The 25011-nt window shown below is 43.4% G+C and overlaps 1 protein-coding gene across 1 annotated transcript in view; it reads right to left on the reverse strand.

Annotated features, from left to right (window-relative positions):
• Nucleotides 1-25011, reverse strand: part of LOC112136948 (beta/gamma crystallin domain-containing protein 2) — a 40024-nt gene that overhangs the window by 2262 nt on the left and 12751 nt on the right. The window contains exons 4-23 of the mRNA XM_024259004.2: nucleotides 22954-24662; nucleotides 17325-18102; nucleotides 16597-17220; nucleotides 13574-13621; nucleotides 11040-11158; nucleotides 8013-8217; nucleotides 5996-6135; nucleotides 5797-5923; nucleotides 5681-5716; nucleotides 5471-5610; nucleotides 5272-5398; nucleotides 4066-4223; nucleotides 3860-3986; nucleotides 3758-3787; nucleotides 3507-3619; nucleotides 2047-2176; nucleotides 1836-1975; nucleotides 1644-1767; nucleotides 651-809; nucleotides 394-553 (exon numbers count right to left, since the gene is read on the reverse strand). Of these exons, the coding sequence (XP_024114772.1) occupies nucleotides 394-553; nucleotides 651-809; nucleotides 1644-1767; nucleotides 1836-1975; nucleotides 2047-2176; nucleotides 3507-3619; nucleotides 3758-3787; nucleotides 3860-3986; nucleotides 4066-4223; nucleotides 5272-5398; nucleotides 5471-5610; nucleotides 5681-5716; nucleotides 5797-5923; nucleotides 5996-6135; nucleotides 8013-8217; nucleotides 11040-11158; nucleotides 13574-13621; nucleotides 16597-17220; nucleotides 17325-18102; nucleotides 22954-24662 (5194 nt within the window). The remainder of the gene's footprint in view (nucleotides 1-393; nucleotides 554-650; nucleotides 810-1643; nucleotides 1768-1835; nucleotides 1976-2046; nucleotides 2177-3506; nucleotides 3620-3757; nucleotides 3788-3859; nucleotides 3987-4065; nucleotides 4224-5271; nucleotides 5399-5470; nucleotides 5611-5680; nucleotides 5717-5796; nucleotides 5924-5995; nucleotides 6136-8012; nucleotides 8218-11039; nucleotides 11159-13573; nucleotides 13622-16596; nucleotides 17221-17324; nucleotides 18103-22953; nucleotides 24663-25011) is intronic.

Raw genomic sequence — 25011 nt, forward strand, 5'->3', positions numbered from 1 at the left:
ACTAATTTAATAAAATTGTCACCTTGTCTCATTTCTTAGCTAATTTGAGAGAATAACGTCGATAGAATGAATTGATAACTATTAACCATGCTTGAAAAAAAGTTAGCAAAATGCTAAAGGAAATGCTAAGAAAGCTAAAAAACAAAACATGAAGATTTGACATTCTTGTGGTCTATAATGTCATCATTTTTTACACCTCAATACAAAAATATAAAGTAAATTTAGAGTTCGAGTATTTGAAAATAACAATGTCCATGTTTTTTTATGTTATAAATTACTTTGTCGTGTTAACCTGCGAGTGGTGCTTTAGAAATAAATACTTTTTCTTTTAAAGGACAAAGATGAAACATTTAGCTGTTCTATGTCTGATGATTCTCGACTCTGAAGCCGTACCTTTAACATCCAGCACCATGCCAGGGAATGTGAGGCTGCTGATGAGGCCTTTCATCTTGGCGGCCCATGTTTGGATCGGTTGTCGAGTTTCGCTCCACAGAACCACCTTAGCTGCTGGTTCCACATTACCCATGACCTGTAGGCTCATGGCGGGCGCCAACTGCAAAACACAAGTGGACCCATTGGGGGTTTTGTAAGACTCAATGTTTGAACTTTACGGACTGTGAATGTTTCTCTGTTGCCTCCGGCGTCCTCACTTTGTTCTTGATCAGCCCATCCTGGTAAAACCAGATGTCGCTCTGAGGCTCCGCCTCTGGCGCCGCCACCACACGACCAGATTTCATTTCATTTGCGCCGTCCTGGAGGGAGAGAAAGTGACCGCTCTCCACGTTCTTCACTCTGAAGAAGTGCCGCTTCTGAAGGAGGTAATACATGAGTATTATTTCATGAAACATTTTGTTTCTGAGAACTTCTGCATCCTTTCAAACTAAAGATGACCCATTTCTACTGAACTATACAGAAAGTAGCTTGATGAGGAAAACCCTCCACCACGGCTGCTGACAGTTAAGATATAATCAAATCTCCAATTCTGTTTTTTCTTTTTCTGTTTTTCTGTTCTTGCCGATTAGAACCTTTGACCTCATTGCTAGCAGCAAGTCCTTTCGACTACCGTAACTATTCAACTGTTTAAGCAATTAACGCAATTTCCACGGTTGAAGAGTTACGAAAAGTCAGTGTGTTATGCAGGCGTCACATGTAACATCTCTGGTGTCAAAAGACTAATTGATCTAAACACACCAATTCATGAAAATGGTCGGTTGTGGGAGCTTCCAATGTTTTTGGATGATCCGACTCTTTTTGCTTCCTTAAGTTAAATCTTTTTGGAGCGGTTAACAGCAGACAGTCTGATGAGAGAAGGACGGAGCGAGAGAGTCACAAGATCTACACGGCATCTGCAGTCATTTGGACCCCCACCAGGCAATCTAAGGTCTTGTTGGTCCCATTTAGGATGACTTATAATATATAAGAGATAAGGTGCAAAGTCGTCTGACGACTAGCGACACTGACGTTGTACTGTTCATGTTTTCATCTCTTTTGTTGAATTATTAATTTAACCTGGAACAGTCTGGACTAATCTAGAAAAGTAGAAGATAACCTCAACTTCAGACACTAGAAGGCCATCCAGAGAATTAGTGAAAAAAAAGGGTAGGGAGTGACTTGTGTCTAAACAAGTGAACCAGTCGACCGACCTGTCTGATGGGGTACATGGAGCCGATGGTGTGCAGGGAGCTGAACTTTGGCCAGTTGGTGATTTCGATCTGGTCCAACAGGAACTGGCGCCCTCTGTAGCCAGTGTGTTCACATATGACCCAACTGCAAAAACATCAGACGGTTAGGAGGGTCGGCTTCCATCTACAGACGCTTTGGACTGTCATACTGACCAGCCGCTGTTGACCCTGACTGAGAGGATGTGGTTGTTGAAGCCCTCCTGGACCAGACTGAAGATCTCAGAGTCCAGGGTAATCTCGCGGCCCTCGTGACACTCGAGGCCGAACAGAGATATGGAGGGTACGGAGAACGCCTGAACGCAGAGACGAGAACGTTCAGCTGGAGGTCAGACCGCACCATCAAAACAACCAACGGATCCCTTACCAGGGGCACCATCTTGATGGAGCGGAGGTGGAAGTTAGGGGGGCAGCCCATGCTAGGTAGGTTGGGATAGTCTCCTTCAGATACAACATACAAATCCCCGGAGAAGTCTGGTTCCTCGTAGAGCCCCCAGCTGGAATGCAAGAACATTCATGACCTTCATCATCTTCAGAGCTCAAACCTTCCAGCATGAAGACACGCCTGATCGGTCCACCTCCAACTCTGCCCGCACATTCTCATCCCCAAGTCTTCACATACTGACATTTGGTCAAGGCCCCTCCACTTCAAAAATTGACGTTTTGGGTGTCCCCAATTATCATTTTTTTGACAAGCTGGCATTTCCAATTAAATCAGGGCTCGCCAACCTCTGGGCCACAAACCAGTACCGGACACGGACTGTACTGGAAGTATACTGGTACTAGACGCGGTAATGCCATACCCAACATAGACCAGTACTAGACGTGGTGCCAAAAGCTGTACCCGACACTGACTGGTACTGGACGCGGACCGATACTGAGTTAAGGTGGATTCACAACAGACACAGTCCGGGCAGCGGTGGGATCAAGTTTCTATGTTAAGTTAGTAAGTAATTCTAAGATGCTGGGTTGGCGTAGATGGGAAGGTCTCCAGTTACTGTTGGGTGAAGGCGGGATACTCGCCAGCCAATCACAGAGCCCATTGAGCTGGATCAATCAGCCCTCTACACTAGCCAGCCGCCCAGTGAACAGCACTGGCTTCGCTGCCCGGGGTCCAGTTGATCTACTATACGCCGTTGCCGAGTCTGCCGGTCCCTGGGCAGTGGACCTCGCTATGTTGGACCACCCGGGGTTTGCCGCCTGGCAAACAGAGAGCCGCAGCCGCAGTGCTCTAGCTCCATGGGCTCCATAATAACATCCTCCAGGCTAATTTTCCCCCTCTAGGGTTAATGCGCAAACTGGGCCACAGACAGACGGAAGTAACGTTTAAAATGACCTTAATCCAGGCGCAGCTCTCGCTGCACTGTTCAAGGAGCCAGTTTTAATGAGAAGTCTATGCAAGCGCGTGTGGAGTAGAACTACGGACGTGTGTATGAAGGTGAGGCATCTCTGAAACATCTGGTGAATGCAGACATGGTGACGTTCTCACTGGCTTCTCTGCAGAGCTCTCCACAACATATAGACCAAGCTACTCACTCAACATCATCCAGGTTCTCCAGAATGTGACAACAAATGAATTCTAGAACATCTTTACCAGTTGCTCCAGCAGAGTAAAACAGTAAATTTGACGCGCCGGCCGCATCTAGCATGAATGCAGCATTAGGGTACGGGCCGCGTCCAGACAAAACGCCTCCGATTTAATGGGAACAGCCACCATGTCAAGAAACAACAAGTTGTGGACACCCAAAACTTCTAAAAGTTACGAGGAGGGGTCCTTAACCATACCTCAATATGTGTGAATGAGATCGTCTTGACTTTGCTGCTTACCTCGCTCCTGACACTCGACATGACTTGGTCAGGAAGTTCTTAGCCAGAGCTTCATAGCTGTGGTCAAAGGTGCGACACTCGCCCTTGAAGTCTGGCTCAGAGTAGAGAATGATCTGACAAAAGAGAAAAGCAATCTAGACTGGTGTAGAAGAGTGTCTTTTTATCTCCTTAGATGGTTTTTCTCTTAAACTATTCCCAAAAAAAATTCTGCCTTTTTCTGGACATCTTGGAATAAAAGACTCTTCTCTCACCTCCATCTTCGTCATTTTGCCTGATGGGGCCTAAAAAAACAAAATGATGATAAATCATCTGCAAACATATTCAGCTATTCTGTGGTTCTGCCTGGTCCGTACCAGCAGGATGGGCTGGATCGAGCAGATCCGCGAGTCCTCAGCTCCCCAGTCCGCGCAGCTGCTGTAGAAACCTTTCTCCAGGATGTACTGGTTCCCGGAGAAGTCCACGTGGGAGTAAGCTATCCACCTGAGAGGACGGAAGGACATTTAGTGAGGACTCGCAGGAATCCAACACATCTGTACGAGGCGTCAAAAGGAGAACTCACGCCCCGCTGAGAACGTGGATGGAGCGCGTTGAGGTTTTGAAGCCAAGCAGCTCCACATCGGGGATGGCCTCCACCGCTTCAAGGGTGTTTTCAAGCATGCCCTCCTCTTCCTCCTCTTCAGACTGCTCGTGCAACACCACCATGGGGTCTGCGAGGTCCTGAGGAAGGAGGTAAAATACCTGTAGTTACTTATGATGATAGTGTCACCACCATGCCTTTGAATGTTGATAAAATGGTTGTCCTGCGGCATAAACTTCATGTACAGAGTGGATCGCCTCATACTCTGTAATTCATGACTAACCGGTACATCTGATCCTGTCCAGATTAACTTTATCTGAACTGTGTTTCCAAGTTGACCATCCAAACATTGAAAAGAAGAAAACCCCATAAAGAGTCATTCTCACGGAGCTGAAGGCGTATTTCATGTTTTCCACGGTGGAAACATCACTCTTGTCTTTGGGTTCTCAGCTATTGACGGTATATGAGAACTGGATTTGGCCTTCCAAATAAGAAGAACCTGCTGGCTCCACAAAGACAAAAAAAAACTTCTATTTCAATATGTTCTTGCTAATCCTCATTCTTTATATTATTTTTTTCATGAGTGAAAGTTATAAACTGACCAATCAGACACCTCAATAAAAGAGGTTTCACGTCAACCGTTCAAAATGTTTGACAGTTTCACTGATGTTTGGTTCAAACATGGCAGCGTCCATATCGCAAAAAAATGGCAACTAAATTGACTTATTTAAACCAAAAGAAAGTCAGTTTCTATTGTTGATATCACGCTATCTTAGTCCAGTTCTCATTTACAGTCAATGGTTTCAACTCTGAACTGAGCGTCAGAAATGAGCCACAAAACCAGCCAATCACAGACAAGGTGCTCAAACCTGATTGGTCTAGATTCACTTCAATCAGATAATTTATGGAAACACTTTGAATTAAAAAAATATAAACACTACAATTTTTTTCTTGTGAAATATCACACTGATATATGCTCTAATAGAAAAGTTGAGCTATAAAAGACCTGGAATCAGTTTTGGATGATTCTCTTCAGGTTCAATAACATGAAGTTGTGGATTTGTTATAAAACTCCAGAACTGATTTCTAATATAGGTTGGTTGGACAACATGTGGGACACTGGCCCTCGAGGACTGACTTTGGACACCTTCGGTTTACAGTGTGTGCAGCGTTTCTATGGTAACTTACAGCCCGGATGATCCTGGCAGAGCGCAGCTCCGAGTCACAGCCGCCCCACACTCTCCAGTCCTGGTACTCGCCCTCCTCCAGCAGGTACTGGTGTCCGCGGAAGCCCTCCTTCTGGAAGCCCACCCAGCTGCAGCAGCACACACAGACGAGCTAACGCTGCTGCGCCCAAATCCACGCAGGACTTCAGCTGAACACTCACATTCCTCCTTGGACCTTGAGCGACCCCACGCTGCCCATGAAGACGTTCTGCTGACTGTCGGTTCTGGTAAGGAAGTCTCTCATGTTGGCGGTGACGACGCGCGACTTTCCGCTGAAGTACGGTTTATCGTAGATGATCATCTGCACACCGAAAGATCAATCAGAACCCCCGAGAGTTTCTGCTGCCGCAGAGACGTTCTGTCGTTCTCACCTGTGGTTCCGTCGGGTTTTCCACTCTCGGCTCCCCCTGTTGTTGAGAACAAGGAGATGCATTCGTCAGCCCTTTCCCCTATAAAAACATCTTTCCATTTGTGTTTAGCCTCTTACCACTTTCAATGGATGCACCGAACCTACATAAGGCTTTTCTACCCCCCAGGCTGCTGGGTTGGGATACCCGCCCACTTCCAGGATCCGCGGGTTGCCCTGGAAAAAAGGTTCGGCGAACACGAGCCAGCTGAGGAGCAGAGGAGACGGGGGGGTCACTCTCTGATCATCTGAACACACAGACCGCTGTGGGGTCACTCACAGCCCGGCGTTGACGATGATGGAGGTGGCCTTGATGGGAAACCCGAAAATCCTGGCGTCCTCCGACGTGTCCCTGAAGACCACCTTCTTCCCCTCACCGTTCTCCTCTGGAAACAGGCTGATTTCAGGAACGCTGTAGTCCTGAGGTGAACAAACACATCCCATCATTATCGACAAGCTCAACCTGCTGCTCTTTGCTTACCCCTCCACCTCCCCCTCCCTCATTGCTGCTGATCAGCCGACTCAGGTATTGTCATGTTCTGATTGGCTAAACGTCCTGATCTAAATGATCAGCAGCAAACAATTCTGAGAGCTAGAAAACATGCAGGGTGGTAGATCTGGAGGAGCGCCGTGGAACAGCCTCCTGGATAAACTACCACAGTTCTCTGCTTTGAGGAGCACTTCAAAGCCTTAATTTGAAAAAACAAAAAGACGTGTGCCTAATGATCCAAAGAGCATAAAATTTAGCTCAATTTTGTTTGAGCTTTCAAATGTTGAAGCTATTTGGAGAAGTACATAAAACTGTCAAAATGTTTTTTTTTTAAAATATGCTAACGCGGCTAATAGGTAGCAATGTCAGACTTTTTTTTACGTGTAGCTAACAAGTTTGAGAGTAAGAGTTGTCACAGTAGCACAGTAGTATTTGTTTTAGCTATATTTTTGTTGCGTTTCAGGTTGGGAGTTACAGGTATTGTAAATTTACTAACGCTTCTGACTTGGGTAAGGTGTAGCGTGTTACAAACTAGTTCTAGAGTTACTGTATACTCAGTTAATAAAGTCTGACTGACTGAAGGACTTCCCTCTGACTCGTCGTTAATGCGCCTTACAGTCCGCTGCAAGTCTGGCTATGGACCATTCATTGACGGTGCACCTTATAACCTGGTCGGTGCACCTATAGAGCAGACGTTTGCTCCATGTTTTCCAAAATAAAACTCCTCCCCTATGGAGTCCCAAGAACTCCAATGTTAAATGTGGTAAATCTTTCTAATATTTCGGCTGTGACTTTGTTCAATGACGTCATCGACATCACCGGTCCGCTAGCATTAGCGCGGAGCTTCCAGCGTTTGAATGTCCATAACAATAGCGGTTTTATAACTTTAAACAGGTCACACTACAACATAAAGTCATTACTCACATTTAAATATAAACATCTCCGGTTCAGAGCGCACCAAAGGGAAGAAAAGAGCTTCTCAGCGACGCGGTTTACTCTAGTGATAGCGGCCTTTAGACCCCTCGGTTTGGAGAGTGAAACTTAAAAAATAATAATTTTGGACACGACTTTGACTTCAACTGCCACTTCTAATCAAGAGGGAGGGCTAAGGAGAAGGGGAGTCTCCAGGCCTCCTGCTGGTGTTTCAAGAAGCTGGTTTTATCTGGTGCTGATCATCTGGATCAGGTGTGTTTTACCAGTAAACTGCTACAAAGACAGATCAGTTAAAAAACATGTAGGACACGGACCCTGGAGACCTGGAGTTTGACGCCTGTGTTGTAGATAAAATAATACCTTTTAGGAAAAAAGACACGTATTTTAGATCTTTTTTTTTCTGAATGAGTAATCCTGGTCATGTTCCTACTTTTTTCTTTTTTGATGAAACAAAACCACAACATAGCACATTTTGGAATAGGGCAGAAAACATGGTTGCAGATCCTTAAGACTATTGTTGAAAGATCTTGTGGATTAAACCCTATTTTTTGAATAATCCATTAAACCTTTTTTCTTTTTTTTTTTTTACACATTTATTGCTTTGAGGGTCTAGTACTCCAAGAGTTCTTCAGTGTACATAAACCACACCCATTTCTGCTGGTTTAAATCCCGCCTACTCCTTCATAATTAAAGGAAAGTCCCGCCCATCCCTTTAGATGAAACCACAATAATTATTAGAAAAAAGAAAACCAAATGTTTCTTTTCCTTATTTATGTTGTTTCTTATTTTTTTATTTAAAAAAAACATTTGAATTTTTCACAATCTGTGATCCTTTCACATTTTTTGAAGAAGAGTTTAAACACCGTCGTCTCACCCGAACCGCTCTGCGCATGGATCCGATGACGAACCGCCGCGCCGGCATGCTCTCCATCGGGTCGTCCTGCGTTTCTCCGCCGTTCTCTTTGACCTCCTTCACCCCGTTCTCCTCTGGGGGGTTGAAGGGGCAGGTGAGCTCGATGTCCCCCTCATCCAGGGCAATCTTTTCCCCTTTGAAGTTGGGTTTCTCGTACAGAACCCACCTGAAAGGAGAAGAACTCGGATCACCGACTGGAGGAAGCTCTCAGCTTATGGAGCTCATCGATAGGAAGAACATCCTTTCTGCCCCTTTTGAGATTTGACATTAAATACATTTTTAAGTGAATCTACAGGAAAATCCTGAATTTTTTTTAATAATAAACACTTTTCTTGTTTCCTGAAACATGGATTTTTTTAAGATGGGAGGTTTTGCATTTTGGCAGTTGTTTTGGAGCTTCTGCGCCTCCATGTTTCCGGGTGCGTTCCGCCCTGTTTTGGCCTGACTGCAACTCTCAGGAACTCCTTTACAGACTCTTCCAGAGAAAGATTTTTTTTTGTGAGCTCACGCTTCAACGGAAACAAGGGTGTGGTATCGTTGTGTTTGTGTTCCACCTAAATGAAAGTGACAAAAGATTTAAAAATATAAAAAAATAAAAAAATCACCAAGCTATTTTTAATTAGTGTTGGAATTCTTCCAATTCTTTCAAGATTTAGCAATCTTCCATAAGAGAAGATGACATCATCCAGGAACCCCCCACCATAACTCTACCTGACCATATGAAGGAGGACGTGTTGGTCAGGTTGGTTAAGTTTGACTCAAATCTGTCAGAAGGACTTCTGGTTTTGTGGGAATTTTCCTTTTTAAAAGACCTACTCCAATAAAATTGTGTTTTCTTAGATGTTCTTGTGCCTTTTTCTTACAATAAAGGAAATATCTTAAGAAAATGAAGCTTAAAGTTACATTTTTAAGTATGTCTTCACTCAAACCGTGAATCAGACAAAAGGATGCACTTTGAAAAACTTTGCATTAATGATTTCACAAACTCCATGCTCCGCCCCATTCTGATACATCCACTTAGAACAGGAGTCGGCGACCTTAAACAGTAAAAGAGCCATTTGGTCTCGTTTTCTACTGATCAAAACCTAGAAGGAGCCCAATCTCTACCTTTTACCTTTAGTAGAGGCCAAATTTAGTAGAGGCCAAATCTAGCTTGTTACTCAGTTATTAGCTGAACTCCAAATTAGCAAAAAATTCCTCAGTAAATTAAATCAACCAAAAATGTTAGCATGTTGCTAAAAGAAAAGCTAAAATCTAAACTAGCAATAAAACTCCAGTAGATAACAAATTAGCCAAAAATGTTAGCATATATTGCTAAAATATTAACTAAAATCCAAATTGGCATAAAAACTCATTAGAGGCTAAATTAGCCAAAAAAAGCTAGCTTGTTGTTTAATTACTAGCTGAACTCCAAAATTGCCTCAGACTAAACTAAATTAGTCAAAAATGTTAGCATGTTGCTAAAATAGAAGCTAAATTATTCCAAAAAAAACTTCAGTCGATAAATGAGCTAAAAACATCAGGATTTTTTCTAAAACGTTAGCTAAACTCCAAATTAGCCTAAAAGCTCCAGTGGGCAAAAAACTAGCAAAAAACATTAGCATGTTGCTAAAATAGAAGCTAAACTCTATTTTTTTTGAAAATAAAGCTAACTTGTTGTTTAATTACTAGCTGAACTCCACAATTGCCTCAAATTCCTCAGTAAACTAAATTAGTCAAAAACGTTAGCATGTTGCTAAATTAGAAGCTAAATTACCCCCAAAAAATGAAAGAAGATAAATTAGCTGAAAACATCAGGACTTTTTCTAAAATGTTAGCTAAACTCCAAATTAGCCTAAAACCTCCAGTGGACAAAAAATGTTAGCATGTTGCTAAAATAGAAGCTAAACTATGAAAATTACTATTATTTTATTTTTCTTCAGCCAGAGAGACACCATGGAGAGATAAAAGAGCCACATGTAGTGAGATCCATAGATCCATGGACGCACATTTGACTCAAAACTGTTTGGCTGGATGGCTCAGATATTCAGTTTTTAGTGCATCGCTAATGTTAGTCAGGGAGTGTGAGAGTATAATTTAGCATCTCACAATAAACTCAGCATCAGATAATTTCTTAGGACCTTTCACATTAATCCATTTACCTAGAGCACTGCGACTGTGTGTTTAGATGTTAGCTCAAATACTACAATAGGTCTTAAGAATGCTGGTTTTCTAGAAACCCGGCTCTACTTGCTGAGATTTACCTGGATCAGGTGTGTCTTGCCAATAAAAGGTACAATGGCAGGTTAGTTGGACTTGAGTTAAAGGAATTGACACATTCCCTTAAATTTTTTCAAAGCTTTTTTAAAGCTCAAGTTCTACTAGTTTCTTTTACGTGCTTGAAACCTTCCCCGGGGGGTGGAGAGCTGAAGATTTGGCTCTGGTTGGACCCTTCCCCCTCTTGCGTTCCAAAAATACCAGCTTACTGCTAACTCTTTAATCAATACAATTTTTTATTGCTAATTATTCAAGCTATAAACTTACCAATCACACGCTTCAATAAAAGTAAAGCTGAACGTTTGAATTGATTGATAGATTCTCATGGGTTGCCATAGAAATGACGACTTAGACCGATTTGGACCAATCACTGCTGACTGACAATTTCTGGTTCCAACATGGCGCCGTCCGGAAAAATGGAGACTGAACTGACTTCATTTGGCTGGAGCTGGACGGAACTATAACGTTTTTTCAGGGTGACGTCACACTCGGTCCAGTTTTTCATATACAGTCATTTGCTAAACCCCCCCTTTTAGTTTTTGTCTTTGTAACTTTCCATCTCCTTGTTTTGTGGTGGACAGTCCACTCCTCGTCCACTGAGATGGTTTAAGAGGAAATGCACCGCCGACATGTTTTCTAGGTTGTGGGCGGGCCACACATCACGTGAGAGGTGTCGGGTTACAGCTCAGGTTGGCTCCTGCACAGAACCCAAACTGGATCGAGGATGCTCACCCGCCCCGGACCACCCTGATGGAGATGGTTTCCTGCAGCTCCCAGGACGTAGCATCCAAGACATCACCGCGAACCTCCCACCGCTCGCCGCACATCCCCGGCCGGTCATAGATGAACATCTAGTAGGAGGAGGACAAAAAGCTTAAGGTTTGTGATTCTGAGCATTTCTTTATTGAAATCATTGTGAATCAGGAGCAGACAAAAAAATCTAGTTTGAAAAATATTGTATTTGTGATGTAGATCTTTGCTTTCCTGGTCCGAGCCGTATCTGGATCTAAACTGTACGGCTACAATGTTTTTTATCATTTTGTCTAAAAACGGTATTATCAATAAAACACCAATGAGAACGCTTTTAAAATAGCTTAAAAAAATCATCAGAGTGGGAGTTTAAAGCTGTTTAATAGCTGCATCTTCTACTCAAGCATCTGCAGTGTCAGAGCGGCTCAAAGCTGCAGGATTAAGAGCTGCAGGCTTCTTGGCACGAGCGGAGCCGCCTGAGCGCAGACATGGAAAGAGCATTGAGGCCCTGCAGCCAGGGAGGCTTCTCCCTTCAAACTGCTGCGCAGGTACATGATGTTCAGCTGCAAGACCAAGCAGGCCTGACATTTTAAAGATAATCACATACAGGAAAAGAGTTTGACCTTTTCCACATCGGAAGGGAGAAGATGGTTTCAGAAGTTTGATAAAAGAACAGGCATTGAAGTAAAATAAACTAATCAGGGACGAAGATTCATTATCAATGCGTCCGGTTAACAATGCTAGGCTATCTAAGGAGGTTCTGCAGTGAAAATTATAGCCTGAAGGACAGATTTATCCCATTTTTTTTTAAGATTTCATGAATGCAGATATGAACTCTGGCAGGAACATTGAAGCTTCACCATAATCTGACCTGGAGTCAACTTTATCAAACGCAGGCAGTAACAAAAGAACAGAACCTGAACCTATTCTTCAGCTTTTTACACTTTAGCAGAAGACGTATTCTTCCGTTTCTCTTTGAGCGGATTGGGGGTTAAACCACCAAATGGTTCCTGACCCGAGTCTGCAGCTCACCGCTCCCCCAGGGGGACGGGTCAAATGCGGAGAACAAACTGACAACTGATGGGATTTAACTTTGTTTAGCATGACTAACATGTAAACTATCACATTAGCAGCACTCATCAACATTAAGCTTTAGATTTTTTTTTTTTTTTTAATTCTGAAATCCAAAACATTTATATTGTTTTTTTTTTAAGTATTTAAATTCTTATTTTAAGTTTAGATTAGCATGTAAGCTTTTAGCATTAGCAGCATAAGGCAACATCAAGCATTTTTTTTATAATTCTGATATTAAAAACAGCTATTTTACACATCCTTTTAGTACTAGCATTACTGCTAATTTGATAGCATGTATGCTATAATATTTACTTAGCAACATTAAGCTTAAAATTCAAGATTGCTTTATTAATCCCACAGGGGGAAATTCTTGTTTTTCAGTATAACCCAGAACAATACAGACAGAGAGGTACACAGACAGTTCAAGGTTCACTGTGGATGCAGCCAACTGAATTAGAGCCCCTTGTTAGCGAGGGAGTAGAAGGCCTCAAGAGGGTGGGCCGGGCATGGGTGGCAAAAAAAAGGTCATATCTCAACACTGTGTACAATGTTCAGATACAACAAAAAAATATGCATCAAAACACAGAGACACAAGACACTCAAAGACGCAATACATGAGTTTTGATGGGTTGGATGGGCAGGAGGGAGGGGACACCTTTGCATCAGTCAATTTGCTGCTCTAAAATTGTTACCAAATTTGGAGCTAAAAATATTTAATAGTTTTTTTCAGGTATACAATTTGGCATTTTTAGCATCATTTTGTTTTTTTATTTAGAGTTGATTGTAAACATTATAACATTTTCTTGGATTACTTTAAAATACAAAATGGCGTCTGCATTACTTGTCGGACCAAAAAGCAGGGGTGATCCTCGTTCATGTTTGGGCCCCTCTGCGTCATTTTTGGATGTTTTGGGTCCCCACGGGTCCCCAACCTCCGGGGCACGAGCAGGAACAGGTCCGGTGCCAGGATGCGGAGCGCACCGCTACCCTAACCCGGTTCCGCAACCCTCAGGTACAGCGACCGGTGCCGCGTCCTGAGGCTTGTGGACAGCCGGTGCGTCGGATGATGAGTTGGGGACACCCAGGGGTTCGGGGTGTGACGCGGAGGGATCCTGAACCAGGCGTCTGTGTGTGAGATGACTTGGGAACAAAAATGTGTCGTCTGTCAACAGGTCCAATGCGTGGGTAATGGGGTGCGTTTGATTTGTCATTCGGGAGCATTCAATTCACTTCTCACCGGGAATGTGATTGGTCAGTTTAAATACAATTAAATGTAGTTCAAGATAGGAAAAGTAAATGGTGACATTGAAATAATTTGCTGCTTATTTCCCAAAAAAAAAACGTAAATCAAAAAGAACAAGCAGAGAAAAATGAATCAGATGTTTAAGAGGGAGATGCAAGTGAGGATGAAGATGTGCGGGCCGACCTGCACGGAGACTCACCTTTCCAGGACGGGGGTTGAGCTTTCCGTGCTCCTTCTCTTTGGTGAGCTGCAAACACAAATAAACGTCAGAAATCTGAGGATTTTATCTTCTAAATCTGTCCGTTTAGATAGAACGAGTCCAGAGTGAGAAAGTTCAGATATGATGGGAGGATGTCGGAGCTAAACTCAGGAAATCCTCAGGAATTATGACAAACAGGAATTTCTTCTGATTTAACTTTGTTGGAAAACCTTATGAGTTAACAAAAAACAATAAGTGATAAAAAGAATGGTAGATCTAGACGTCGTTTCTCCAACACTGTCAGATGCGGCTGTTCGATCAGGTGAAGGAGAAATGGAGCATCTCTGTCGTCTCAAACTGCTGTAAACTTCCTTCGAGTGACACTTTTCACTGACAGACAACACGCTGCTTGAAGAGTTTTCCTTCATGAATGTGTGTCTCAGGTGTCTTTGTCTTGTGTGGGCTCTGCAGGACAAAACCACAGTCCAGATCACGTTTCCATCTACAGGCAGCCTGCAGCCGCAGCTCCAGTTTCACTGCCCTGGAAAAGCGTGCTCATTCTAGTTTCACTCTTCGCTCTGGTCGTTTTCTTTGTTTTTCTTGCACATTTGATTTTTGTTCAGGAAAGAAAAACGACCATCCAGCAGGTCTGGTTTGCCACTTTCTCACATCACAGCGAGAACATGCCTATGCGATGTGAAAACAAATGTCAGACGTGCCAAACTCTTTTATGCAAATCAGCTGGAGGGCGGGCGCTACCAGACGCCTGCAGCAACGAGATTACAAAGAGGACAGCTTCCTGAGCGCAACTAACCTTTAGAGCGACAAAAGAAAAAACAGTTACAGCTGCATGAAAAAGAAATGAGCCAGAGAGAAGCAGCAAGTGTCCACGGCGTTACGGCAAAGTAGCCACATGCTAAGGCTAAATTAGCTTAAAAAATGACAAGAAATAAAAAAAAATAAATAAAATAATTCTCTATCCAGAACGGTGTCCCACAGGGTTCGGCTCTTGGACACTTTTTGTTCTCCATTTATATCAACAACTTAATATCAAAACTTGACAAATACATCATGTTTTTTTTATGCAGATGACATTGTAATTTCTCTGTCAATCACACAAGCTTTTGCGTTTTCACAGTCTGCTTTCAATGTCGTTCAGTCTCGTCTTTGGTCGATAAACATGGTTTTAAATGCAGAAAAAAACTGTTATATTCATAAAAGCGTGAATTACTAAAAAAAAAAAAAACTCCATTCTGAAAACTGACAATGGTAAATCACAGCTAACTCCAGAACTCGTTTGTAACACGCTACAGGTTTCCCATGTTAGAAGCGTTACCTCTATTAGCATATGAATTCATGTAGCACGCGACCTTGTTCGCAACAGGTAAAAAAAACAAAAAAAACAGACTGAGATCGCTAACATTTACAATACTGTGACTAAGCTAACTCCTAACCTTCTCAGTAACGCACAATAAAAACACAGCCTTGAATCTCATTAACCAACTGTTAAGCATGGTGGTAGAGGGTTGATGATACGGGCCGGTTCAATGAGAAAACATGAAATTACAAGTGCATTCTCTGAATCCTCCTTTGACTTTTAAGTTGTAAATCACAACAAGGCGCCTCCACATCCGCAATAGAGAAACAGAGGAACTTCCTCCTCGTGTGGACACGCCCCCCTCAAGTATTTATTTCAGGGTGAGGTGTTGGAGCGCCTGGGGGTGACACGGTGTAATGAAGGCATGAGTCTGTCTTCACGCATGACTGCAGGTCCGACCTGACTGCGATCCCGCTCTGTCAGCACTCTTGATCAACTTCTATTGTTCGACTCCCCCACCTCCCCCAGGTATGACTGAAACATTTCTTCCATTCTTCAATTGGTAGGAATTCCTGACCGAGATGCATTCAGGTCCAGGAGAAAAATGTGACACATGAGAACAAACTGTAACTGTGAAATAAATAGAGTTGCAATTAAAAAAAAAAAAGCTAAACAAATGCTAAAAATGATTGAAATGAATGCTAAATTAGCTATTTAAGAATGTTTATTATATTTAAAGGCAAAAAATTACTTTAAAAATGATCTAATGCCGTGCAGGACAGCTCCAATTCTAGAGAGAATTAAAATAAAAGCACTAAGTAAGATTGTAATACAGCTTAAATTTAGGGTTTATGACTAAAGTTACCCCTAAAACTACATTAAAAAGGCTAAACATGTTAAGTTAAATCAACATTTACCAAACGTGAAGAGAACTATGAAAAATTGTTTTGAAAAAAATTCAACTAGAAATTTAAATCTGCCAAAGTAAAAGTCTGGAGGCAGAAACGTATCAATAAAACATAAATGCCATATTAATAGATATTAAATAACTGAGGTTAAAAAAAAGACATTAAACTTGAAGTTGTGTCTGCACCAGCTGCTCTAAACGAGTCTAAACAAGATCAGGATTATGTGGAAAATAATTAGCTGATTTGACGTTTTTTTTCTCAGACGCACACACCCACAACAACACACACAAACACAGTTTTCTGATCTAAATATAGAATGGTTCTCAGCTAAATCCCATCAGGGTTTCAGGTTTGGGGGATCAGATTCAGTTTTGTTTCAGTGACAAAACAAGAATCCCTGAACTGACTTGAAGAAGGGTCAGCTGACTTGTAGTTACACCTGGTGACCCATAGAGGGGGCAGCTCACTAGATGAAGGCGTATTTACACCCGAAGAGGGGGCACCTTACCTGAGATATTAAATTACTGAGGTACAAAAAAGACATTAAACTTGTTGTGTCTGCACCAGCTGCTCTAAACGAGTCTAAACAAGATCAGGATTATGTGGAAAATAATTAGCTTGACTTGTAGTTACACCTGGTGACCCATAGAGGGGGCAGCTCACTAGATGAAGGTGTATTTACACCCGAAGAGGGGGTTATTGACCCGAAAACTGGCAGCTCACCCAAAAAGAGGGGAAGCTGACCTGCAGCTACGACGTGACCTGAAGAGGGAACCATCTTGAGAGGGAGAACTTACGTAAGCGTCGGGGAAGGCGCGGTACTTGGCCAGCAAGTTCTGCTCGGGTTCAGGTTGCTGGAACGGAGTCATGGCGTGAACGCTGCCGAACAATGGGGTCTGGACACCACTCGGGACCCCCGGACTCTGCGCCACCATGGAAATCGAAGGGTCCGAGATGCCAAGGGGCCTGTGGAAGTCCAGGGAGCTGGTGGGGCTCAGCAGGTGGGTGGGGCTAAACATGTGGGTGGGGCTAAACATGTGGGTGGGGCTCAGCAGGTGGGTGGGGCTCCCGTTGTGGGGAGGGGAGCTGATGTTCATGGGGAGGCTCATTCGGTGGGCGTTCAAGTCGTAACCGCCATTCGTCAGGGAAGGAGAGTTGACGAGGAGGGAGAGGCGCTCCAACCGGGACCCGGGGGGGTTCGCCTGGCCTTCGCTCTGCTCCTTTGATCCCAGGCCCATGTGATTGGCTGAAAGGAGGCGGGTCTCCGGCAGAGAGCTTCGGCGGTTGGAAGGGAGGTGGGCTTTCGTGTTGTCGGTCTCTGTAGTCATGAGGCCGCTGAAGAGAACGCTGTGGTTGAGGCGGGACGACCTGGCGGTCAACGTGGACGGTCCATTTCCGTTCACATCTGGGGGGTGAAGATCCTGAGAAAGAGGCGTCATTGGAAGTTAGAAAAAAAACTAAAACATCCCAAACATACTGAGTAGATTGAAGCGTTTCTGCAGACCAAACTTCTGCAGGAGGGTACCTGACTCTTCATCAGCTCCAGCGGGGACCGAGTGTCCCGGGCGCTGCTGTTCCCCAACCCCAGGTCCTTGGGGATGTTCAGGTTTCCCTCAGGCTTTTTTGGGGTAGCATCAGGGGTGGCGTCCTCCTCGATGGGGGGCAGTGAGGACATGTGCTGGGGTGGAAGTGCCTGCGGACGTGGGGCTGGGCTTCCCCTCTTCAGAGAGGGCTCCATGCTCCTCAGAGTGTCCACCAGGATGTCCATGTCCTGCTGGATGTGAGACTCGGTGTCGGGGGACTCGGGGGCGGCCGGGGGGTCGAGGACCAGCTCCACCAGGGTGGCTCTGAAGACGCCGCTGTGGGGAGAGTCTCCTAGGCTGCTGCAGGTGAGCTCCGGCTGCTCCGAATTCCTGTGCGGCTGCTGGCTCTCTGCCTCCCCCTCCCTCCGCTCGTCTCCTTTACCTGCAGGAGCAGCAGGCTCCTCCCACTCAGAGCTCCTCCTCCACTCCTCCGAGTCCCTGTTGCCAATAGCAACAGTTGCAGAGGGGGAGGGAGTTAAATCCTCCTCTGTGCTGCTGGGTTTATACGGAGTCACGCCATAAAATCTGTTCTTCCACCTAAACTCCGGCCCAGAATCCACTTCCTCCATCAGGGACACTTTGTAGAAGTCGTGGTTGGGGGCGTCCTCTGCTGGCGGGGGCGAGCTCCGGGGGCTCTGCGGGCTGTAGAGGCTGCTGACGCCTCTGCTCATCATGGCTGCGGATTCGGACTCCGATGTCAGGAGGCTTTCCAGGAGAAACCTGAGGAAAGGTGACAGAAATGAGGGCGGAGCCAGCAGGTGACAGCTCCTCAACTCACGGACATTCCGTCTCGGAAAAAAATATCTAACAGCGTCTAGAAAATGATTGTATTCCTTAAGGGGAAATAACTGTTCAAACCTACTTTTATATATGCAAAGTGACAAAACAAAAGAGGAACATTCTGAACGTAGAAAAGATTAAACACGGTGATGGGAGCGTGATGGTATGGGGTTCCTTCTAGTCATGAAAATTCATGTTCTGCAGCAGAAAAAGCATCAGAACATCTTGTGTTTAAGAGTTCAGATAACCTTTTTACAAAGCACCTAATAAGACGTTAAGGTTAAAAAAAAAAATAAATAAAAAAAAAAAAGATTTTCTGAAATAAAAGAAATACAAAAATGTTTATTTCTGGTTACTATCTGGTGGCGCTCACTGGATAGTATCTGGTGCTTACGAGATACCAATTGGCTCTCCCCAGATTTTAACCAAAAAAAAAAAAAGAAAAAAAATTTGCCTCTTAATTTTTTTTTTCCAGCTATGTTCCTTCAGGGAATTGAAGCACATTCTGAATTTGGGCTGCATCGTTTGAGGGAAAAAAAACCCAAAATCATGAAATCAGCGATCATTATTACGATCACAACGTATATAAAAAAAAACAACATACATAATTTCTATGTCACTGCCACAGTTTTCTTTAAATAAATGTCAACAAAACTTAAATGATAAACTAAATAACCGACTATTACAAAAGGAGGCGGGACTCTAACATAAAAGGGCTCCATTTGATTGGTCAACGACATGAAGGAGGCAATCCGATTGGTCAAATGTGCAAAGAGCTCAATTTAGTTTGTTAAAAACTTCAAGCTGCCAAAAAAATTGCCTTAGCATGTGTAAACATCCAAGGTCGACAATTTTCTGATTTTTTCGCCATCTTTTTCCATACGTGTATTACACAGGCCGATATCGCAGTGACGATAATATTGCGATTTATGTCCATCCGATTATGATATGGGAAATAAAAAGGAAAGCATAGAACTCGTCTTCCCATTGCTGAGAGCTCTCTGTCAACACTCTCTCCCTCTAGCTTACAACCCCTCAAACCTCAACCTAACATCACAGGTGCATTGAAAATGGTTGCTATAGAGATTTTGAAGATGCAAGAGAAAAGAAACTTGCAGACAACATGGAGTCGGCAACAGCAGGTTATCTGGCTCGACGACAAGAAAAAAAAGTGGGTCAAAGAGGGAAGGAAAGCTCGGAGCCGAAACCTGAACATCTGTCTAATCCGACCGCAAAGGTGAGGCAGCAGAAACATTCACCGCTTTCATTCCTGTGTGCCGCTCAGTGGGCGGAGTCAAAGCCTGACTTGAGTCTTCTGCATGCCATCCTTCCTGTTAATGCCAGTCACTCCTTAGCAAAAATGGAAAAAAAAGCTCTTTGACATCTGAGTTTGCAGAAATAAGGAGGAACATTTTTCAGGGTTTTTTTTCAGCTCATCCCAGTTTCATTTTTTTTTTTAACTCTTCCATTTTTCAGAACAGCTCTCTCAGAACTTAGAATAGAATTGTTTCAGCTAACTTTACATTTGTTTACAATTTTACAACATTTAGCTACTTTAAGCTATTTTATAACATCTTCAACATTGGTAAAAGGGCAGTTTGGGCATTCTTGGATATTTTTGGGGACAGAATTTTATTTTTTCTGATTTTTTTTTGTTTGTTTTTTGACCTCCCACACCATCATTTACTAATATTTTGTATATTTTTCAAAAGCTAAAGTGGGATCTTCCTTTTTTTCTTGCTATTGAAAGTATCGAGCAGCCAATTTACTTAAGTATTAATTGTTTCATTTTTTATTTCAGTTGTTTTTTATTTTAAAATCTTAAAGATTATTTAGTATTTAGCCTTTTTAGAATTTTTTAGCTACTTTAAACTCACACGATGAATTTACTTGACAAGGTTTGGATATAAAATGTCTACTCTTATTTTGAAACACTGGTCTGCATTGTTAATTTTTTTATTGTAAAATCTGTATTTTTAATAATTAATTTTGCATTTCATATCTTTTTTATGAAGTCATTTAGAGTATTCTTTAAGTTTAATTCTATTATTTTATACTTTTTAGTTTTCAAATGTTTATTAGTTCTTTAAATAACTTGTTAGAATCACTGAGTTAGTATTTTTTTGTTTTACACAATTTTCAGTTCAATTTATTTATTTAGGAGCTTAATTTCCCTGTAAAAGAAAACCTTAATCGTTTCATCTCATTTCTAAATAAAACACCAATTTCTTAAGAACTCAGCCCAGTAATATTTCCATCTGTTGAAGCATCACCTTCAAAATTTACTGTCTGAAGAGGCAGAAATAAAAGAAACCAACCATGTTTACCGGTTCTCTCTGTCTGGATTTAATCTTTTAGTTTTCTTGATTGTCAGATTGCAGTTCCAGAGATCATTAAAAAACCTGGTAATATTTCTTCACAGTGAGAAAAAAAACTGAACAAAACACTTTAGACCCTCCACGACTTGTTCCAAACACTACAAACAGAATTATTTGCATGCAGACAATTATTATTAGTCAAAAAGTAGTTCTTTCCCATCACTTTGTTTTAACCAGTGATGTCTTTTCGTTTCTAATTATCTCATCAGCTTTTATACTTTGAGGTTGAGCTTGTTTAAACAAAAAAAAACCTGCATCTCATCACTGTGAAGGAGTTCCTCAGAGCTCCAACTTAGGACTTACAATCATTTTAAAAAATGGGTTTCAGATTCCAGTTTGGCTTTCCACGAACAAGAAAGACATTTAGCAGAATTCGGTTAGAGCGGAGGTCCTCGACCTAAGCTGTGATCAGATGCTTCAAAGCGTAACGCCAACATCCTCAGTGATGAAAGCCGGCCTAAGCGTCCTCAGCTGAGACAATGTGGAGGCAGGTGTGGTTGTTTGAGAGGCTTTCTTCATCTTTCATCAGCATCTGAAGCTCTTGAGTTCAGGAGGTCACAGCAGGTTTACGCAATCCACAAATGCAAACTCTGACACACCTCTCTGCTGCGCTCTAGTGGAGATTATGGAAGCAGCAGCAAAAAAGAAAAAAATAAACCCAGAATTGGATTTAACTCAGATCAAATCGATCAACATTTAGGAGATAAACCGTGACCATAAACCATGTTGTTTTCATCTGAAGAAGCCAGATTTGACACGGTAACACACAAATACTTATGGCTCCAGGAAGCAAACATCAAATGCTGTTTGACAGCAAGTTTTTTCAGATGCTGACAACTAAAGCTGCGAACTGCATTTAATAGTGTTTGGAATCCTTTCAAAAAGTTACATTTAAACACTTTAAGGTCAAATTTTGAGTCCATTTTAGCACATTACAGCAGCAGCAAATTCATGTTTTTACACCTTTTCTGGTTTGCTTCAGGTGTGTCAACGCAGAGACAAAGGTGTGATCACAAGCTGCACATTCCTCAGACTTTTTCACTTCTGCCTGGAGCTTTACTCTCAGTGAATCTGAACATTTGGGTCACATCCAGCGTCAGTTGCACTTCTGCAGAGAACAACTGAAAGCAGGACTGGTAGAGGCAGATCGTGAAGCCCGCAGGAATGCTTGAAACTCAAAATCCAGAATTTTCCCACAGCTGTTCCATCACATCTTCTCAGGAATTAAAAAGGAGCAGTAATTTGTCAAACATGACCTCATCGCCGCAGACAAGTTCATCTACATGTGGTTAATATTGTTGCAGTTCTGTGTAAAAAGGGCTTCTAACTGTAATAAAACTCAAGCATTTTCACAGTACAACCAATTCATATACAATAAAAAAGCTGCAAGCTAAATTCTTTCCTGGCACCAAATTAAGTTTTTAAAAGGTAAAATAACTGCAGAACACATTGTGGAAGTCATTAAATTACACTATAAAAAGATTTTGGACAATAAAATGCCAAAAATTATCAATTACAAGTCAAAGTAGCCTAGCTTAGACAAACTAGAATGTTGTTAAATGCTAAACTAGCTAAAGAAAGAGCCAGAATGTAGAGGTGAAGCCCAGCATGTTGAAACATGTAGGCTACAAATAAATTATAAATAGAAAAGACAACAAGCTAGGCTGTCAAAAGAATGCTACAAAGATAACATATTTGAAGAAAAGTGCAAAACAGCAACAGTTAAGCTAACTTAAACGAGGCTAAACTGTCCTTTAGAAATGAAAATGAGTTTAAAATGTTCAATGAATTAGCTTAAATAAGTGCAGAAAATGTATGATGTTTGCTGCTAATTTAGGTAAAAAAGTATGTTTCATCTAAATAAATCATAAGAATCAAATATTTAAATTATAAAGCTAAAGGTAACACTTTAGCATTGATGCTAATGAGTGCTTATTGTAAACGCTAAATTAGCTTAAAATGTTTAGCTTAAAAACGTATGTAATGAGATTGAATCATATGTAAGAAGGTGATCTGTAAATAATTTGTTCAAAGACTTAAATCAATCAGACTAGGATGAAGTCGTCACTGCCAACAGAATGTTAACAGTCTTCAGTCATATTTTTCTAGACTAACAATATAAATGTATTTTTCTAAACATCGGCTACTTTTCACATTGAATCTTGGGATTTGACCATCTCCAGGGGTTTGTGACATCACACCCATGCTTGGAAAACCCCAAACACGACACCCTAAGATGAAACCGTTTTGTGTTTGTTGTGGTTTCCAAAAAGCTTTGAGCTAAACACTGAAAACGGAAACACAATCCTGAAGCTGGAAGTCGTGGTTAAAGCTGGCAGCTCTGCGGAACCGCAGGACTACAGTCCTCCGTCAGGACGCTCCTCTACATTCCCTCAGAACATCAGTGACTAACCTGTCATCCAGCTGATCTCGGACCTCCTCTGCATTCGGTTCTGCAGCCTCTCCGGCGCCCCGGTGTGAAGCCAGCACCTCTACTGGCACATGTTGTTGCAGGGCGGCGCGGCAATCCGGTGTTTCCGCCCACTTTGGATGCAGAGCAGGGGCGCTGCTGCCCGCAGCGGTCTCCGCGGGCGTGTCTGACAGCGCACGTGCTTCTAAGCCTGCGTGGTTGTCTTCTGCTGTCAACACAGCTGGCAGCTCGTCGTGTGCCGGCGCGGACGGGATGTCAGCCTCCTCCTCGCCCACGGAACCGGTCCGTGCATCTTCAGGACTGCTCCTTTGTCTAAAAGTCACAAACGGGCCCTGCAGGCTCGCCGCTTCTCCGGCACAGACGTCTCCCGTTTCAGAGACAGACCCCTCCCCCGTGAGCTCAGCGGAGGGCGGGACACTCTCACATTCCATCATGTTCACCTGCAGAACAGGTGGTGCCACTATCTCCCCCCCTCCTCCTCCTCCTTGTGCTGCGGTTTCTTCTTTATGTTCTAAAAGAAACTCTCCTTCACTCATCAGATGACTCTGTGACCTCTGACCTTCCTGCTTCATCCCAACAATCCTGCTGGAGTTGGTCTCCACGTCTTCCACGCCTCCAACCAGAAAACTGTCCTGCCTCTCGCTCACCGTGAACATTTCATCGCCGCTCTCCTCTACGTTGTCCTCCTGAGCGCTGTAGTAAACGTCCGCAGTGCTCCCCTCGTCCGACCCCACGCTCAGGTACGCCGGACTCAGAGGTCTGTCGCTTGCGTCCATCGGCGCCAACAAGCCTGGAAACCTCCTCGGAGCCTCCGGAGCAGGGGAGCGCTTTTCTGCCCGTGTGACGGAAACTGCAACCCGAGCCCCCGTCCTCTGGGATGTGACGCAGTCTGAAACAGGAGCAGCGGAGTCCCGACCCGCAGAGACCGCCGTGGCTCTGCGGCGAACGTGGAGCTTGGGATCTGAATACAAGGTGCTCGCGCTGATATCTGTGTTTCCCTCAGTAGAAGTCACATTTCTGAGGGAGTCCTGGCTCCTGAGGGGTACGGGGTCGTGCAACACAGGTTCTACATGTGAGGCAGTGGGAACCCGGGTTAAGGCAGGGTCACATGTCGACGCTGGAGGGGTGACCATCAACTTTTTAGGAAAAAGTGACTCGTACAGAGACTCATAAACTTTCTCTGGGCTGAACAAATAGGAATTCTGCTCAACACTTTCAGAGATTGGGGAAAGCGAGCCTTCTCTGCCGGAAGCCTTCGGCCGATCAGAAGTACCAGAGATGGGCTCTGCGGTTGCCGTGGAAACCCGACCAACAGAAGTTGTCGCAGAGTGGCGCTTCACAGGATTCTGGCTCAGAGAGGCGCCGGATGAACTTGTAGTGGGACAAACAGCCAAGCAGGTCTCCGTTTCCTCAGAGCTGGAAGTCTCCAGCTGCAGCTCGGGGATGGAGGCGATGGGCACCCTCACCGTTTCTTCAATGAAACAGTCGGTGAGGAGCTCCTCCGACTGCGGTCGGCTGTGGAGCAAGGAGGACGGGCGGTCGGGGAGAGCAAAGTACGACGCGGAGAGGTTTTTGGTCAGAGGAGGAGGAGATGGAATGTCGAAGCTGGAGTCCAGCTCTGGTTGAGAGGAGCTGAACTGCCGGTTCGAGGCGCTCTGGTCCAGATTTCTCCGAGCGAGGTCCAGGAGACTCTGTGAGGAGAAGATGCAGGTTCAACCTCTGAGGAACAATTAGAAGCTCCATCTGATTCTCCTTTCAGGAACTCGCCACAATGTTCTTAGAAGACAAAAAATAAACTGTTTTTACTACAATAAAACACAAACTAACGTCCACCTATAAAGCATTCGACAGCATGTTCAAGCAACCACTTTCAATGAAAAGTCAGTGTAAACCAGGGGTGGGCAAACTACAGCGCGGGGGCCATATGCAGCCCGTTAAACTATTTAATCTGGCCCACCAAGTAGAAATAAATTATGATAATCCTTATTTTCTTGTTTTAAATTCAAATTCAACTTTATTTATATAGCGCTTTTCCTGCTT

This window comes from Oryzias melastigma, linkage group LG11 (assembly GCF_002922805.2).
Source record: "Oryzias melastigma strain HK-1 linkage group LG11, ASM292280v2, whole genome shotgun sequence".
Lineage (NCBI taxonomy): Eukaryota > Metazoa > Chordata > Actinopteri > Beloniformes > Adrianichthyidae > Oryzias > Oryzias melastigma.